Consider the following 18,109-nt stretch of genomic DNA (forward strand, 5'->3'; position numbering starts at 1 on the left):
GCAGAGATAATTGCCTTGTTTTCTTCTTTCAAATTTAAATTAGATTTTAGTTGCATGCCAATTGAAAGTTGCTTAGCGCTTGAAAGAAGTGCCTGTCATGCCTTATTAAAAACATGGTTATGCTACCAAATGTTAGCAGGAAGCTCAGTTATATAACGGTATGACCAATTCAGGCTAGGTTGTGCAGGCATGATGTTTACAAATGACTTATTCAATAGTACACTTGCTTACATGCACACACACTCATTTATCAACTTTGTGTCGAGAGTTAATAAGGGAAATACGAACATATGTGTGAACATGTCACCTCAAAGAAAGGGCTACCAACATATAAAAATAGCATTTTCTATGAAAGTTTGTAACAATGCAGTAACCACTTTAAAATGGTGAATTGCTGCAAAGATGCTTATCTGCACCAGCTCACATTTCTTTCTGTAATATGTGGGAAACCACAACGTATTGCAATGTTATTATATTGCTAATAAAGAAATTACAACATAGTGGTTAAAGTGGTGAAATTAAAGTTGAGAACGTGTTTGAATTCTGTCATTTCATCTGAATACTTAGTTATTAAGGGCAAAGGCACAACAATATGCACACTGGGGGTGTTTGTATATGTGTGTGTGTGTGTGTGTGTGTGTGTGTGTGCGCGCGCGCGCTTCTCTCTATTATTATTATTTTTTTTAATAAAGAAGATTCAACTAGAACCAACTTGTGCTTCCCTACTTCCACTAGTGGAGTTATACTTTGGAAAGTTTTTAAAGAAAGTAATTCTACCACCTGTTAATAGTTTGGATATTTACAATATGTTTTTTCGTAGGTGCCTGAGCTCTAGGGAATCTTGGACCTTCCACACACAAGTTTCCTCATTAATTGTTTTTAGACCCAGTATATTGACACACTGGATTTGTGAGACTTTGAGAGACACCACAGAGACTGTTTGTTTCGGTTGTTTTTGTCTCTCTTTCTCTCTCTCTCCTCTTTCTATAGATGGTGTTAGACTGCCTTTTCAGTCAGGGCTGCACAGGGCACCTTTCTACAGTTTGCCAGGGTGAAAAAGGCTAGTAATCTTCATTTGAACAGCATTAGAAATGGCAAAGAATAATATTTCTGTTCCAAAATGTATCAGCCATATGCAGCAGTTACCTTATATCAAAATAGAAACATGCCAGTTTATATCCGCATGTGAAGCTTATAGGTATTAAGGTTTGAATTTTAAAATGTACTTGATCTCCTATGTGATACCCATAGAATTAGATTTGTTAATTGTGATTACCAGCCATGTTATGGCTTGCAACAGGATTGATGTAAAATATCATTTTTGCAGGTCTTTTTCTTTTACCAATAAAGGACTTTAAGTACAAATACAAAATATACAACTGCTTCTGACAAATAAGTCAGATATTGACACAATGTAACCATGATATTTTTAACAATTATGGAGCTATTCTGTATCATGTTTTCATACCCTTCAACCTGCAGACATTGAAAACCGGTAAAAGGGTCCTTGAAAAGTTAAGTACATCCAGCCAAAAATCTAGACATCTAATTAGTATAAAATATAATACCAAATAGCACGTAACGTTTTCCACTTCCAGCAGGAATGTGGAATGCTACTCAGGAACATAGTTAAAAAACAGAGAGTGGCAAAACAGATGGGAAAATATAAACACGTTATTAAAGATACAGTGTAAAATCTATAGACTTTAATGAACTATATTGCAAAACTCTTCCACACAAGGTCATTTATTTTTGTTTCTATAAAAGAGAGATGTATCTGTGCCCTCTTTCTTTAAATCGTTGGTACCATTAGCAAGTTGGTCATGTAGTAGTTTTCTGTGTACTGGACAGATTCACAAATCACGTGTAGAGGATTCAGAAAATTGTATGAAGGGGAAATCAAGCCTGAAAGTAGGGACATGTCTGCAAAAATAGAGACATCATGTGCAGGGGTAAACCAGGATGGAAAATAAGTAGGGGCAGTTGAGAGGTTTGTCATATACTGAGAAATGAAGACTTAAAATTGCCTATATGCATTACATTGTTTGAAGGAGGTACCTGATAGAAACTATGTACTAATATATCCAAGGTTTCCTGAATATGTTTGCTTTACATGCTCTTCAAACACAACCTATAGTCCATGCCACTTAAATTTAATCCTAGTTGGATACGCATATAAGAAAAAAATGGTCTGTATTCATCTCATCTTGGGAGCAAGCATTTTGCCACTTTTGGTGGAAGTATGTACATGTCGGATGAGTCACTTCTGTAAATCAGCAAGAAAAAAGCTTTGTTAGTTTAAAGCAATGTCCACTGATAGCATTATTTTATAACTACTTAGGTGGAAACCCACAACATGAACTCACCCACCTTCATGAATTTGGTCTGTCCACAGTTTTCTACAGGGTGGATTTTTTTGGCTGGTGCAGATTATCTGGCTTCTGTAGTAGAATTGATGCCATCACTGCATTAACTCAGACATATGCCTAGTTTTTTTTTCCAGTTTCTAAAAATGTCTGATGTTGCAGACTGCTATCACATTTCTGGTGTTTCAAAAAGAGAAACTGTGAAAATGCCAAGGCCAGAAGACAGGCATACTCTTATACTTTATGTCCAGATTGTCTAGGTTAACAATGCCTCTAAGAAAGCTGCTTCTACAAAGAAGTATCTTTGGAATGGCCCTATGAACATAAAAAGAGTTTCATAATGTTTAAAAACTATAGATTATAGATGTTCAGAATTAAATACTATGATCTCAATAAGACAGCTGTGTTGCAAGCAGAGACCAGTCAAAACAGAAGAGGAGATACAATCTTATAGCTGTCGAGGAATCAAGAGAATTTACAGATGCACAAAATATTTATCATCCAATAGGAAAGGACCTATATGTGTGAGACAGTCCATGAATATGTCTCTGGTAAAGATTTTCAGGTATAAACATAAAACTAACCTTTGCAAAGCATATTCAGAGATATATTTATACATAGCACTCCCATTCAGATAATATTACTCAATTCAATATTATCTGGTAGTAAAATGCAGACCAGGCAAGGGACTGAATATGTTGAGTGAAAAGGGTAATGCTTGGAATAATACATAAATTGCATCCTGGAATAGTAAAAGGGGAAAACAGAAAGAAATACAATGCTATGACCATGAATGTCAACTCATATATAACAGGTAGTGTAGAGCTGTGCCAGCTGCATACCATAACAATAATTTGAAATAAAAGATGTTAATGTATTAGTTCCAAGTCATTGGTAAAATAGAGTGATTATTGATTAGTTTCACTTGGAACAAGTCATATCTGTGGATTATAACTCCAGGTTCTTTGAAATAAATTGATAGACAGAGTAAGTGAAAGTGAGTTTAATGCATTTGTTGTCGATACATGGGGCTTGGTGTTATTTCTGGCAGTGGTCCATACTATAAACATCAGAAATTCAGAAAATTAGTGCATTTGTGAAAATTCAGACATAAAAAGTACACTCCACAATATCCGGTCTAATGAACATGTAGAATGAACTAGCTTAACAGTGAAGAATCTCTCAAGAAAAAGCTCTAGAAAAAAATATTAAATTGATATTGCACAGTTTTAGAACATAAAAATATTCCACTTAAAGGACTCAGTGTCTCACCATTTCAGCTATTGATGTGCAGAAGGTTGAAAATGCAAATCCACACAAAATAATTCACACTCCAAAGCTAAGAATACAGCATCCATGGGATCAGATAACATCTTGGGCTGTGTATTACATGAACTACAAAATGAACTGGCACCTCACCTAAGTGCCATGTTTAATCATAGCCTCACCTCAGGCTTCATACCCACTGAGTGGCGCACAACTAGTTATCCCACTTTACAAGGGGGGATCCACATTGGATCCTGGGAACTACCGCGCCATCAGTCTGACGAGCCTTATCTGCAAGGCCATGGAATGTATTATCATGGAACTTATAAACAAAAACATTGGCAACCTTCAAACACTGGACCCCACCCACTTTGGGTTTGTGAAGGGCCGATCTTGTCTCCTGAACCTGATTGACTTCTTCGAATCAGTCTCCAGAGCCATGGACGAGGGTAAGGCAGTCCACACAGCCTATCTGAACCTCACCAAGGCCTTTGACACCATCCCCCACTCTGGAATCATAGATAGACTTACTAAGCTGGGCATTAATCCCTATGTCACTCGATGGATTGCCAACTGGTTTACTGACAGAACCCACACTGTAAATGTAGCTGACTCTAAATCCAGCTCCAGACATGTGACCGGTGGAATACCTCAAGGTTCAGTCCTGGGACCGCTCTTGTTTGGCATCTACTTCTCTGAAGTACATGCCAACACTAAGGGACTCTGGCTAGCAAAGTTTGCAGATGACTGAAAACTGGGAGCCATTATTGAATCCCCAAATGATGTGGATAGTCTACAAAAGGGCCTTACAGAAATAGATGCTTGGTGCCAGAGCCATGGGGATGTATAGATATTCCCTTTGGGAAAAAATATGTACCTGTGAATGACCACATAGGTGGCAGTGCACTAAATACTGAAAGTGTGATTAGAGACTTAGGGACATAGGTGGACAGTGTCTCACCTTCAATAACCACATCGCCACAACAGCCAGGGAATCCTTCTATGTAGCACACCTCATCACTAAGGGCTTTTCATCCAGAAAAAAGGTCATTGTCCCACTGTACTCATCCCTCATTAGACCCATTATTGAATACAACGCCCCGTTTGGTATGTACCTCTCAAGACTTCTGCAACAAATGGAAAGGCTGCAGAAATACCTCACTAAAAGAATCACAGGCCTAAAGCAGATGCCCTATACTGACCGCCTTAAAAAACTCCAGCTATACTCTGTCGCATATCGTCTACTCAGAGGCAATCTCTGCTTAACATACAAGGCCATGCCAAACTCAGAGCAGTTGGACATGCTAAATTTAAAGAAATCCCAATCCCTCAGAGCCACACTCTCCAGGGATCTAAACCTTGTCTTCGCAATAAACAAAAATGCTGGAGGGATAGGTTCCTGACCCAGAGACTCCCCAGACTCTGGAATAAACTGCCCATACATGTCAAGCAGAGCACCTCTTTGGCCCTCTTCAAAAGGAACCTTGATGGTTTGATGGGAGAAAGGAAATTCAACCCGGGGATCACATCAGTCTCCTTGCTAGACAGGGGTCCAGGGAAGTAAATAGTGTGGGAAGAAATAGCCAGGAAATTGTTATGGCTAGGCTTGTATAGACCCTAGGGCCAATAGTCTAGTACCAACCTATGAACATGCTGAATAGAAATAAAAAAATGACAGAAATATTATCATAAAAATTGCAAATAGACTTCCGGATTTAGAATACCAGAAACATGGGAAACTTTAGTCTGAAAAATGAAGATATTTGAAATGCAGTCAAACTAAAGTCCTATGTTTTTGGTAGAGAATGTGGAAAACTATATGAAAGGAATACAGATACTGTTATAAAACAATTTTGTCAAAGCCAAAGTTCCAAAGGAAAACTTACCAGAAGTGTCCTAATGAATCCTGTTGAAGGAAAAAAAAAGAACATAAGAACTGTGAGAGTTAAGAGTTGTAAAGAGAGAGAGAAAGATAAAAACAGAGATAGAGACAAAGACAGAAATAGAGACAGCAATAGAGTTAGAGACAGAGACTCTTCGATTCTTGTCTTCAAGTAAAGAAGCAGTGCAACAACTAGTCCAAAAAAAAAGGTCTAATGGCAATAATCCTGTTACACTTTCTATACAATGAAGACTTGTAAATAAATCAGACAGATATATGGATGTCTCAAAACAACTGTATGTGAATGACCCCATCTGTTGTTTGATTGCAGGTAATGGTCATTGTCCAGCTGTACTTGAGGACCATACCATTCAAGATAGCCCACCTCATTCAGTTGCCTACTGCATTCCCACCCACTTCGATTTCAAGTCTCGATCGCCACTGTTATAGGATGAAAATGACTCACCTCTAACAACTCCAGGATAGAAATATCAGAGGTTAATATTCATAATGACAAATATAATCTGTTTGATATAGGTTTCTACAGAACCTGTACGATGAGTGCAGGGGAAATGAATGACTTCAAAACATAATTTTAATTTTGTTTTGAAGTATCTTTCTTCTTAGCAGTTGGTGACTAATTATTCTTAATATAGCTTTATTACATCCGGACATATGATTACATTAACCAGCAGCTAACAAAAGTTTGATATATTTAATAAAAATATCAGGATATGACAACACTATATCCAGGATATGTTTTTTTATTGTTTTCTTCACTGGAAAATTAATATTTTGAGTATAGCTTTCTTTACCAAATACTCTAGTGCTTTCTTATCTTACAGTTTCAGATGAAGTAAGAGATTTCAAAACATGACTTCAGTTATATATATTTTAAAATCATCATTTTCTCCTCCTTTATGCTTAGGGCTTCTGTAGAAACCTGTTAAAGACTCTTTTGCCAATAGAATAATTAACACCAGGCTGGCTCCATGATGCAGAGGGATGGAGCCCTTACACAGGGGACATGGGATCAAGCAGTGGCCCCTGCATTGAAGAAGGCAAGCAGATGGGTAGGGGGGATGAAGAGGCATGACCTGCTTGTCTTTCCTATGCTTGAAGGGAGACATGGGCTGTTTGCTGGAAATGTCTGTTCCAGAAATGAGGGATAACCAACATGAGCAGTCTATTGCATGTGCTCCTTTACCTAAATTCCACAATCACTCCATAAACCAAAAGCTCCCTTCCTGTTCTCTAAACCTAAAATTCCAACCCCCCAAACCTAAATTCCCTAATCCTAAAACTCCTTTCACACTTCCTAAACCTAAAAGTCCAACGCCCTTCCTAAACCTATATTGCTCTTTAAACCTAAAACTCATTTCCGACTCTCTAACCCTGAAACTCCCTTCCCACTCTCTAACCCTAAAATTATCCCTCCTTAATCCTAATCCCCTTCCCCTCCTGTTCCCTAATCCTAGAACCCATTTTCTCTCTCTCCTCACAGCTCCCTACCACTGCTCATATTCAAATCTGTGCACAAGCCCTTCCCTTCCCACTGTTTGTCCAAACACGTATTATACTTCAAGTACAATCAGTAGATCTACATAGTGCTCAACTCCCTGATTTTGAGACATATTCCAGCTCTTGCGACTTGAGCACCTGTAATGGACCCTTCTAGAATACTGTACTAGAAGGATATTTTACATTATTAAGCTGTCTTATAAAATGAGACAAGAAGTGGTCTCATCCCCTGCAGTGAACCCTTCTGGAACATTGTAAGAATATTATACGTTATTAGGCTGTTTAATAAAATAAGGCTAACAACTGGTCTTGTTATTATGTTTCAGACAGACTATCGAGAAATTGCACTTATCCTGATAATCAGAAAGATTATTGAATTAGTCCTTGTGTCTAACTCTATATTTTCTACTAAGAAATGTCAGAGATAAAGAACACTTAATTGGAGTTTCCAAGAATAACTCACCCAGCTGGAACAATTTTGTCAGACAAACACTATACATATAACAGAACAGATATCTATTATATTATTAAATAGTGCCTCTTATTTCCAGATATATATTCATATTTATACAAAAGTTATATTTTTTAGGTAACAAAATATATGTTTTCCATTAGAACATCAAAGCTCCTTGATGATCGTATTTCATGACATTAAATATGAAATTTACAAGAAGATTTTAATTGCCTTATAGCAGGTCACATAAGAGATGTTGAAAAATATAATAAAATAATATTCAAGATGCAAAAGAAACCACTGGAGGCCGTGGTGGTGCAGCAGTTAGCATTGTCACCACACAGCAAGAGGTTCTCCGGTTCGATTCCCTGCTAGGGTGCCTTCTGTGCGGAATCTGCATGTCCTCCCTGCAGTTGTGGGTTTCCTCCAGGTGCTCCAGTTTCCTCCCACATTCCAAAGACTGCATGTAGGTGGACTGGGCACTCTAAATTGGCTGTAGGTGTGAGTGCATGTGCAAGTGTGTGGTACTGGTAAACTACCATGGCAGGGCTAACCACCGAGTGGTGTAAACGTTGGCTGGAGATAATTGTCACTGTTGACGTGACACCCCAACCCCATGTGCAAAATGGGAAAAAAGGGTCAAGGATGGATGGATGAAATAGAAACCATTGGACTTGTTCAAGTTATAATGTTGTAAGTCTGCAGTAAAAGAAAATCAATATTTCAGCTGTGTGGTCTGGCATTTGAAAAATTCAGTTTGAGCTCCCAAGTTTTTTTTTTTTTCCCAAAACTTTCAACAACCAATGTTTATATAAAATTGTGGATGATCCACTGTCTCTTGCAAGTAAACCAACATAATCTGTAACTCCTGCTGCAACATGGTTTCCCACTTGAATAAACAAAAATTCACTATGACAGTATTATAAATTTCTGTCAGAAATACAAGCACATGTCAAAGATGCAAGCTTAACATTAACACAATTCAGCATATGCACAAAATGTTGATATATTTTGGTATGTTTGCATCACATTTTATGTCAACAGCTCAAGAAGGAGATTAAATAAAAGATGTTAATCTCTGCCAATACAGCAATTTCATGCATATCTACCAAATCATTTAGCAGCATAAATTATTCAGTAACATAGAGAAAGCATTTGTAATATTTATCGGGAGATATCTTCACTGATTCTCTTGATAAATTTGACTCAGTGGTTTCTTATTCAGGGTACACTGTCATTTCAAATATGAAGATTTATCGGATTCCAACTGCACTGGACTATAAAAAGTTAAATAAGGGATTACGACAGTAGCAGGTGATCATGGGAGAACTGATTTAGAGTTTACAGTGGTACAACAGGTATTTATTTGTACTTTTAATTTTCCAAATTTCTACAAAAATACTCAATCTGAAGCATAATCATAGCAATGGTGAACTTGTCACTCGTAATATTATAACTATGTTTCTGAGAGATATGGGACAATCGCTATTAAAATGCATAACTGATTAGAAAGTATAAAAAATAATTGATAAGAAGGTACAATGTGGATTTTAACACAGTGGAACTTTTCATGTTTTTTGTTTTTTTATACTGTGGTCTCCAGAGGAATGGGTTTGCAGTTGTACCTTAGCAGAAGGACTGACAAAAAGGACGTGTTACAAAAAATGAAACGATTAATTGGAAATCAAACTAATAAATGATGCCCCTTGATATATTTTATATAACCATCATTATCTAGACACATGCTTATAATGAAAAGCATAAACCGCCATCATTTAATATAATGTGCTCCTCTGTTTAGTGACTGAATTAATGCAGATCAAAGAACATCAGCCAACATGAAAAACAGCGAAAATGTGACTGAACCCTGATTTGTGATAAGAATTGAAATCCTTGTGCTTGGTGCTAAATGACAAGACACCAACCCTAGAGCGTCTCATATTTTCCAAGGAAATGTGAATTGGTGCTTGCATGTAAAATAATGTTGCAAAACACTCACAGCTCAATCAGGATTTTAGTAAGTTACAGTTTAAAGGAAAACTCTACCTTAGAACTAAAAAAAATTATTTTATCTCTGTTTTCTGTGTTATTTTAGCACCTCAAAATTACACTGAGTGGTGGTTATAGAATTTTAATATGTTTTCTGCAAAATGGCTATAAATGAGGCTTGACAAATCAATTTGATCTTATTTTTCTTCAAGCCATTCTCTTTCCCATAATGCATTTTCAAGTCTATTTTATATGATTCGTGCTAGAGATAAGGAAGTAGTGGTGTATTTGCATTCCATTGACATATAACAGGATTAGCGTCAGTCATCGTCATCTTAATATACTGTCTGTAAGAGGACTGCTTCTTTTATTTCTTGAATGGCCCTCATTTGTGTGTGTCTCGGGGCTTGTTTTATAGTATACTAAGAAATTACACAGCTGCAGCCAAAACAGTTGCTAAATTGCAGGCCTTTGTTCAAAGTATCCAAGATGAATTGACAGCCCCTCCCCCAACACTTTGTTAAATGGGTTGATACTTTCCATGAAAAATGTTTTCTGGCTTTTCTCTAAATATTACATAGGTTCATAGGTAGGTACTAGGCTATTGGCCCTAGGGCCTATATAAGCCTAGCCAAACAATACCCTGGCTTTTCCTGTGCCCCTGTCAAGCAGAGCCACAGAAGTGATTCCCAGGGTGAATTTCCTATCTCCCATCCAATCATCAAGATTTTTCTTGAAGAGTGCTAATGAAGAGCTTTGTTTGATATAGATAGGTAGTTTGTTCCAGAGTATGGGAAGTCTCTGGGATAGGAATCTATCCATCCAGCATATTCTGTTTATTGTGGTGACAAGGTTTAGGTCCCTAGAGCATGTAGCTTGGAGGGAGTGGGATTTCTTTACGTGGAGCATGTCCAATAGCTCTGGGTTTGACATAGCTTTGTATGTTAGGCAGAGATCGCCTCTGAGTAGGCGATATGCGACAGAGTAAAGCTGGAGTTTTTTGATATGGTCTGCGTAGGGCATCTGTTTGAGGCTGGTAATCCTCTTTGTGAGGTATTTCTGTGGCCTTTCCAGTTGTTGTAGATGTCTTGGGGGTACATATCAAAATGGGCATCTTTAATACTACATTCAAGTCACCTTAAAATGTAAAGTAGTATAAACAACTACCATTTAAAGTTTAACGCTTACCATTTCAATACTGTGATTCTGCTTATATAAATTTGTCAAAAGAGGTAACAAAGGTAATGCCTTTGAATCATTGACTGATCTAATTGCTCTGTTTTGCTATGAAAAGCATGGCTAGATTAGAAGCAGCTGTGAATCACTGTAAGTTCTCCTCCTCTCTGCAATAAAGACAATGGAAAATAGTTTCATGCCTGTCTTGTTTGCAGCAGCCTGAGCTCTTGACTACAAATTTATCTGTGTCTGTGGTATGTCATGCAAGTGTACACAAATTCTTCTGCAACTTATTTGAGAAGTTAAGCTTGAAAAAAGTGGGTGGTCTTTCCCTTCCTTTGATACCAAAGTCAGGAAGTGAAAGTTTTATAAAGTACAAGCAGGTTTCCGGTACCTATACAGTACTGGAATCATAGTATAGGGAGAAAAGCAACCTACAAGTTGAGTTAGACTGTAGGCGAAGGTGGGATTTTCCTTTAAAAGTGCCAGGTTTCTGTTTCTGAGGTAAGACTTTTATAAAACCTTAATATAAGGAAATACAGGAATGTCAATTATTTTTTAATTAAAAACTTGAATTTTCCTCTCTCTCTCTCTCTGTATGTATACATATATATATATATATATATATATATATATATATATATACACACACACACACACACATAAGACATGCACACACATATATAAACACACCAACACATACAGATATAAATGCATGTGTTTGTGTGCATCTGACTCTGAATAAATAGGTTTAAAACTGATTTTGATGGATTCAGAGGTGTCATGAGCTTATACATGAAAAACGTCTGTAAATGTATGTTCAGGATTGCAGCCTTGTTTGTTTTCATCTTCAAAAACCTTAACATTATTTTCTAAGTGCAATAAATCATTCCAGGTATGTTAGACATTAGAACATTCTATTTATTTCTTATAAAAATAATAACACTTGGCTTCTGGCCTTTTGTAACATGTACAAAAACTCATGCCCATCTTATGTCTGTTCTATGAATAAATGATTAGATGTTATGAATTACTGATTTGTATTTACAGGAAGTTTTATAATAAATGTGTCCACTTGCATACATTGTAGCCAAATGATTAAATGTTTATTTTTTTTATTTGACTCTACAGAGTTATCTACATTATTTTGCCCTGCTTTAATTTTTTTATTTAGCAGGAGTGTTGCGTTTTGTATAAAACTCAAATACCTGGTTTATTTATTGCATTTGGTGTATAGCCTGCAATGACAGAATTAATAACGATCAACCTTTGTTACCACAGAAAGCAGCAGGTTATCACTTGGACCTCTTCTGGGTTGCTGTTCTTATAGCAGTGTGCTCATTCATGGGATTGCCATGGTATGTTGCAGCGACTGTCATTTCCATCGCACACATTGACAGTTTGAAAATGGAGACAGAAACTAGTGCTCCTGGAGAACAACCACAGTTTCTCGGAGTGAGGTATGGAACTTTTAAAAACACTCTTTTAGCATTTCATCTTCTACCTACTTTTCAAATTCAAGAAATAGTTACTGTGCTGTTACTGAAAGTTTCTTTAGTTATTTATTTTTCTCACATTTGCCTCTTCTGTCATTTGACTATGCATTTGCAGCCTCAGATAGTATCTTGGAAATATCTTTTTCCTTGTTCGCAAAGCCAGTCTAAACATACAAATTCAACTATAAAAGGTGAAAAGCTTAAGATAAATTGGGCCAGTATTATAATGTTTGCACTTTCTATTAAACAGTTCACTTTCCCACAACTGTACTCACCAGCTTGTTGTTGTATTCACGACATTCATGCTATGATTTACACAACAACAGTACAATTACCAGGCTACAGATGAAGCAGCAAAGCAGAATTATCACAACTACCACCACAGGAGATGCATGTGATATAGGGTATTAAGTCATACAGCATACTCACTGGCAGAGAAACACTATCTCATATATTTCTCCTCTGACTACAAGTGGACTGCAGTGTGGCAATATTATTTCATCAGAGTTGACTTTCACTTGCTTCCTTTTCAGCTGGGGTAAAAAAACAATATAGAGGTATAACAGCAGGTTTCAGATTGCAACGTTTTCCACTGTTTTGTCAGAATCACAAAGAGATGGGATTTGCAGCACCAAGTCTCTCGCATCTCATAGCAATCCAGCAAACAGGTAACTTGTACCCTATGTCTCTGACCCTACAAGTACATCTACTAAAAGCATATAGTTTCCCAGTGATTAGTACAATTGTAATTAACAGACTTGGGCATATTACGCAAAATGAGTATATCCCAAAGTCTTAAATAATCACTATCCTACCTTTGCATTTTGGTCAGGAAGAAGATTCAAACCTTCTTTCATTCAGATTGCTTTCATTCCTAGCATTCTGTTGAATTCCTCCTACAGAATGAATTTTCCTACATTGATTAGGAACATATGTTTCATTCTCAAAACAGTTTGACTGCAGTCCCCTGCCGCTACTCCATGCAGCTGCAGTGACATGCGTTTGAGGGGAATATCATAATGAGCTCATCCTCAATTTAAAATGAAAGATGAAAGAAACAAAGGATGGATGGCCCTTAACATCTCTGGTTCATATTCAACTCTTGTTACCTTCATTCACTTCACAAATGAATGCCAAAAGAGGTCAACAGACTTGACTCGTTGGCAATCTCAATGTATTCCAAGATAAAATTAATAATTTGGCAAATACATCCAAAATCTCTGAGGTTCCAGTGCAGATTTGCTTACAGCTCCTGTTTCCTCCCCAGGTTGCTGAGCTACATAAAAATAAAACAGATGAGGATCATATTAGTAGCTTTCAATCTATTGACCCATCTTTCCTTTAAAAGTAGATTCCTATGAAGCAAATTAAAAAATAATCTCTTGGTTCTGCCATAATATAAAAGCCCTGAATCTGATCTCCTGTACCTTAAATTTCTCCATATACAAGGAGATGGAATTGTCAGGCCTTTGCTGCATATTTTTAATTCCTCGCTTTCCTCCTGATACAGTTAAAAAATAAAAAATAAAATAAAAATAAGAATGCCATAGAGTGCAAAAGAGGTTATTGCACCCACAGTTAATATATGTACATTTCTAGCTGGTTGACCTAATTTACTACACAAAGTTGTGGACGAATAAGTTAATACATTCTAAAATAAGCATAATATCCTCTTTCTAATACAATAGTCTACAATGTAAGACAAAGGCTATCTTATTAGGATCCACATAGACTACAGTGTAAAGACTGCAATCTTTTTCAGCCATAATTGGCAGTGCCCCCATACTTTCTATGTGTGAATTTGGTATCCCCTTTATTATTTAACTAACCCAAAAGTAGATTTACTCCAGGATAAATATTAAAATCTGACTGAGCTTCTGTCGATATCACTGAAGGCAATTAAGAGTTTTTCATATTGTGATCTGTGTAACACTGGTATTATCCTTGTAAACCAATGCCCTTCAATCTAAGATTTAGTTCAGTAGTTTAGGATTACTGGATTTACAGATGAAGAGGTTGGTATGCCTAGAATTACACTGGGAAATAGATTTTTGGGTATGAGTTAAATATTGCACTTCAACATACCTTAGTACACTTTAGAATGCTTCAGAGATCTACTTGGTCATGTCTGGATGCTGTTAGGATTTCTCTGGATTCTTTGTAGTCCATTAGGCATTTACACAGATTTCTTCCCAACCTGAGATTAATTAAATCAAATTTCAGGATGAGCTGACTTTAAGAATTATCAAGGGTTGCTTAAGCATAGCTTGTTTTCAAGCAGCATGAGCAAGAATAAATGAATGACATTTATTGACTCATTCTTTAAATATCCACTGTAGGCAAATCAGGGCTCCTGCACTGCCAATGCCTGTACCAGCACTTACATGTGTGCAAGGCAGAGAAATCAGTCACAGATAAAGTGGTAGTGTATCACAGTACACACACACACAAACACAAACAAACGCATATGCACAAATACACACACACACACACACACACACACACAGATTCATACACAGACAGACAGACACACACATACATACACACAAACTCACACACACACACACATTTATGAACCGTTTGAAGGTTCACTATTTCATCTTTTGGAGGTGGAAGGAAACTGGATTATCCAGTAAAAACCCAGGGAGACACAGGGATGACATACAAACATACAGGGCACTCCAGCTAAAAAACAGTCGGGAGTACAAGGTAACAAACCCACCTACTGTGCAACTTGGATACCTGCATTACTTCTGGAAGACTAGTCTTCTAAAAACATCTCTGTTTGGGAGGTTTACCATGGCCTAAGCATCTTCTCAAACATTGGCTGCATGCATGTGTTACAATGCATACATTTAATTCAGTTACAGTATTGCACGTACATTTCTTTTCCTACCAGCAGGGTGCACTGTTGATACATTTTAACACAAGCAAACCTCACAAATACATTTTCAGCACAAGCATCTGTACAAATCAGTTTGATATACAAATGACATATAATTATTTACAAAATTCCAGCTACCTGTCCTATTTCTCCGGCATGGCTGGTAGTACCTCCTATCATTACACCTCTCCCCAGTCGAAGACTTAAGCTAGTTTTTCAAGTGCCCCTTGAAAAATCTTGCTTGAAAGGAGTGAGCCTGTCTGGGAATACATTACCCCATACCCTGTCTTGACAGCCCCTCTTTATTGGCATTGCTAACCCCACTACGGTGCTGTACTGTCATATCATATACCTGCAGCCCTAGGCTCCACCTTAGTAACTTGGCATTTTGCTGGCTGTCTCAATGTAGCCATGTTAAGAGATTGTGGCCTGTAACTACAATGAATTTCCTTCCATACAGATAGGGTTGAAGTTTCTGCAGTGCCCATACTATGGCTAAACATTCTTTTTCTACTGCTGCATAACATGTCTCCCTAGGGTTGAGTCTAATGCTGAGATATACCACTGGGTGCTATTCTCCCTCTGAGGAAACCTGGCTGAATACAGCCTCCACCCAAAGGTTCAAAGCAACCACCTGCACAACAAATTATTTGCTGTAATTTGGACTGGCTAACACTGTGGGTCCTCCCAAAGCCCCTTTAAGCTTTTGGAATGCCTACCCGTAGGCCGGGGTCCACAGTACCTTGTCTGGTCTGTTTTTACTACTCAGGTCTGTGAGGGGACCAGCTGTTGTACTATTATTGGGAACATAATTTTTATATTACCTCACTGTCCCCAAGAATGTCCTCACCTGCTTTTTAGTAACACAGACAGGCCATGCCTGAATGGCTTCCACTTTGGCAGGTTCTGGCCTGATCTTACCACCCCCTCACACTATGTCCCAGGTTAGAGACCTCTGCCATGCCCACCTGACACTTACTGGGCTTAATGGTCAACCCTACCCTTTGCAGTCGACCCAGGACGTCCCTGACATGCTGAAGGTGCTCATGCAGGTATGGCTGTAAATGTCGATATCATCCAGGTAAGCAAAGGCATAATGTCCTGCTAGGATATGATCTACCAGCCTCTGAAAGTTTGCTGGAGCATTTTTCATCTCAAAAGGCATCTTTGTAAACTCGTATAATCTGAAAGAAGTCACAAAAGCTGACCTCTCTCTAGACGTGGGAGTCAAGGGCACCTGCCAGTAGCGCTTGGTCAGATAAATATTGATCAGATACTTAGCCACACCTAGCTGCTCTAACACTTTATCTGTCCTAGGCATAGAGTAAGCATCTGACTCTGTGTGACAATTTAGTTTCCTGTAGTCTACACAGAACCTGGTGCTGCCATCTTTCTTTGGTACCAGCACCACTGGGAAGGCTCAGAGACTGCTGGAATCCTGGATTACCCCCAGTTCCTGTATTTTCTCTCTCAGAGTCTGTCTGACTCTCTCAGAAAGGGGCCTACTTGATGGTCCTTTGGGGTCCTGTATCCACATGGTGCTGCACCCAGATTTCCCAGTGAACATGCCCCCAATCTCCTGGAACTCTGCTTGGATTTCTTAAACATGTGTAGGGGATAGCCACTGGAACATTGCTACCCCTTCCACTGAGGTGTCAGTCCAAATTTCACTGAGAAGATCAGTCACCAGATCCCCCTCAGACATATCCTGCCATTCACTGCACATACCTAGCACCAGGACCTCCCTATTATGGTAAGATTTCATGTTATTTTGGTACAACTTGTGTCCCTGCCTAGCAGTTCTACCATGTAGTTAACATCACTGATCTTCCTTACCACTTTGAAGGATCCCTCCCAAGCTGCCTGCAGCTTATTGTGTCTCACAGGAATAAGAACCATCATCTGCTGCCCCACACCATACTCTCTGGCTCAACCATTCCTGTCATACCAGACCTTTTTCTGCTCTTGGACTCCTGCCAGTTTTTCCTGAGCCAAGCCCATGTGTTCCTTCAGCCTTGTCCTGAGGTTTAGGATACATGCCACAATAGGGATTTACACTCATCCTCCCACTCATCACGAATCAGTTCTAAATGTCCTCTCACCCTATCTCCATAAAGCAACTGAAAGGGTAAAAAAAAATGTGGATTCCTGGGTACCGCTCTGTAAGCAAACAGCAGATGGGACAAATATTTAGCCCACTCTCTCTTAAACTAGTCTGCAAATGCCCATAGCATGATCTTTAGTGTAGAGTTTAACCTCTCCACAAGACCATTAGTCTGGGGATGGTAGGGGGTGGTCTTTATGTGCTTCACTTCACAGTGCTTCCACAGACAAGCCAGCAGGTCTGACATGAAGCTGGCACCTCTGTCAGTCAGTATTTCTCTCAAAAAACCTACTCTGCTAAAAATCTTTAACAAAGTATTTGCCATCTTTTCTGCCTCAGTGGAGGACAGAGCCACTGCCTCAGGGTATCTTGTAGCATAATCTACTATCACCAGGATATACTTCTTTCCTGTGCAGCTTACGGTACTCAGAGGCCCCACAATATCCATAACTACCCTCTAAAATGGCTCCTCAATCACAGGCGAAGGCATCAAATGAGCTTTGGCCTTGTCTTCTGCCTTGCTTACTTTTTGACACTCCTTATAGGTCCTGCAGTACCCTGTTACAACCCTTGCAATCCCAGGCCAATAAAAGTTCTGCATAATATGTGTCTTGGTACACTTTATGCCCATATGACCTGCAAAGGGAATGTCATAGACTATGGCTAGAACTGCCAGATGGTAAGCTCTAGGCACTACCAACTGCTGTATTACCTCACCCTCTAGCCCTCCCTCAGGGGTCCACTGTCTATACAGTGGCCCTTTGTTCCAGTATACAGACTCCCCTTTTCCTTGTGACTCAGGTGCCGCCCTAGCTACCTCCCTCAAGCCTCTTAGTGTGGGGTCTGAAAACTGAGCCTGTCTCAGCTCCACTTTTGTGACTCTTCCCAGCTCCCGTTCCACAGGAATTCTGGTATCCTCTGACAGCAATGCCTCACTGTCAGCCTGGGTACAACCACTCACCTTTGCTCTT

At 38.6% G+C, this 18,109-nt stretch overlaps 1 protein-coding gene across 2 annotated transcripts in view; it reads left to right on the plus strand.

Moving 5' to 3' along the window:
• The window catches only part of SLC4A5 (solute carrier family 4 member 5), a 765,106-nt gene that overhangs the window by 627,150 nt on the left and 119,847 nt on the right, over positions 1–18,109 (plus strand). For both annotated transcript variants that reach the window (XM_044083082.1, XM_044083081.1), the window contains exon 18: positions 11,936–12,114. In XM_044083082.1, coding sequence (XP_043939017.1) covers positions 11,936–12,114 — 179 coding nt within the window. The remainder of the gene's footprint in view (positions 1–11,935; positions 12,115–18,109) is intronic.

The sequence above is a fragment of the Protopterus annectens genome, chromosome 9.part0 (assembly GCF_019279795.1).
Source record: "Protopterus annectens isolate FY-2018-M chromosome 9.part0, PAN1.0, whole genome shotgun sequence".
NCBI classification, from domain to species: Eukaryota; Metazoa; Chordata; order Ceratodontiformes; family Protopteridae; genus Protopterus; species Protopterus annectens.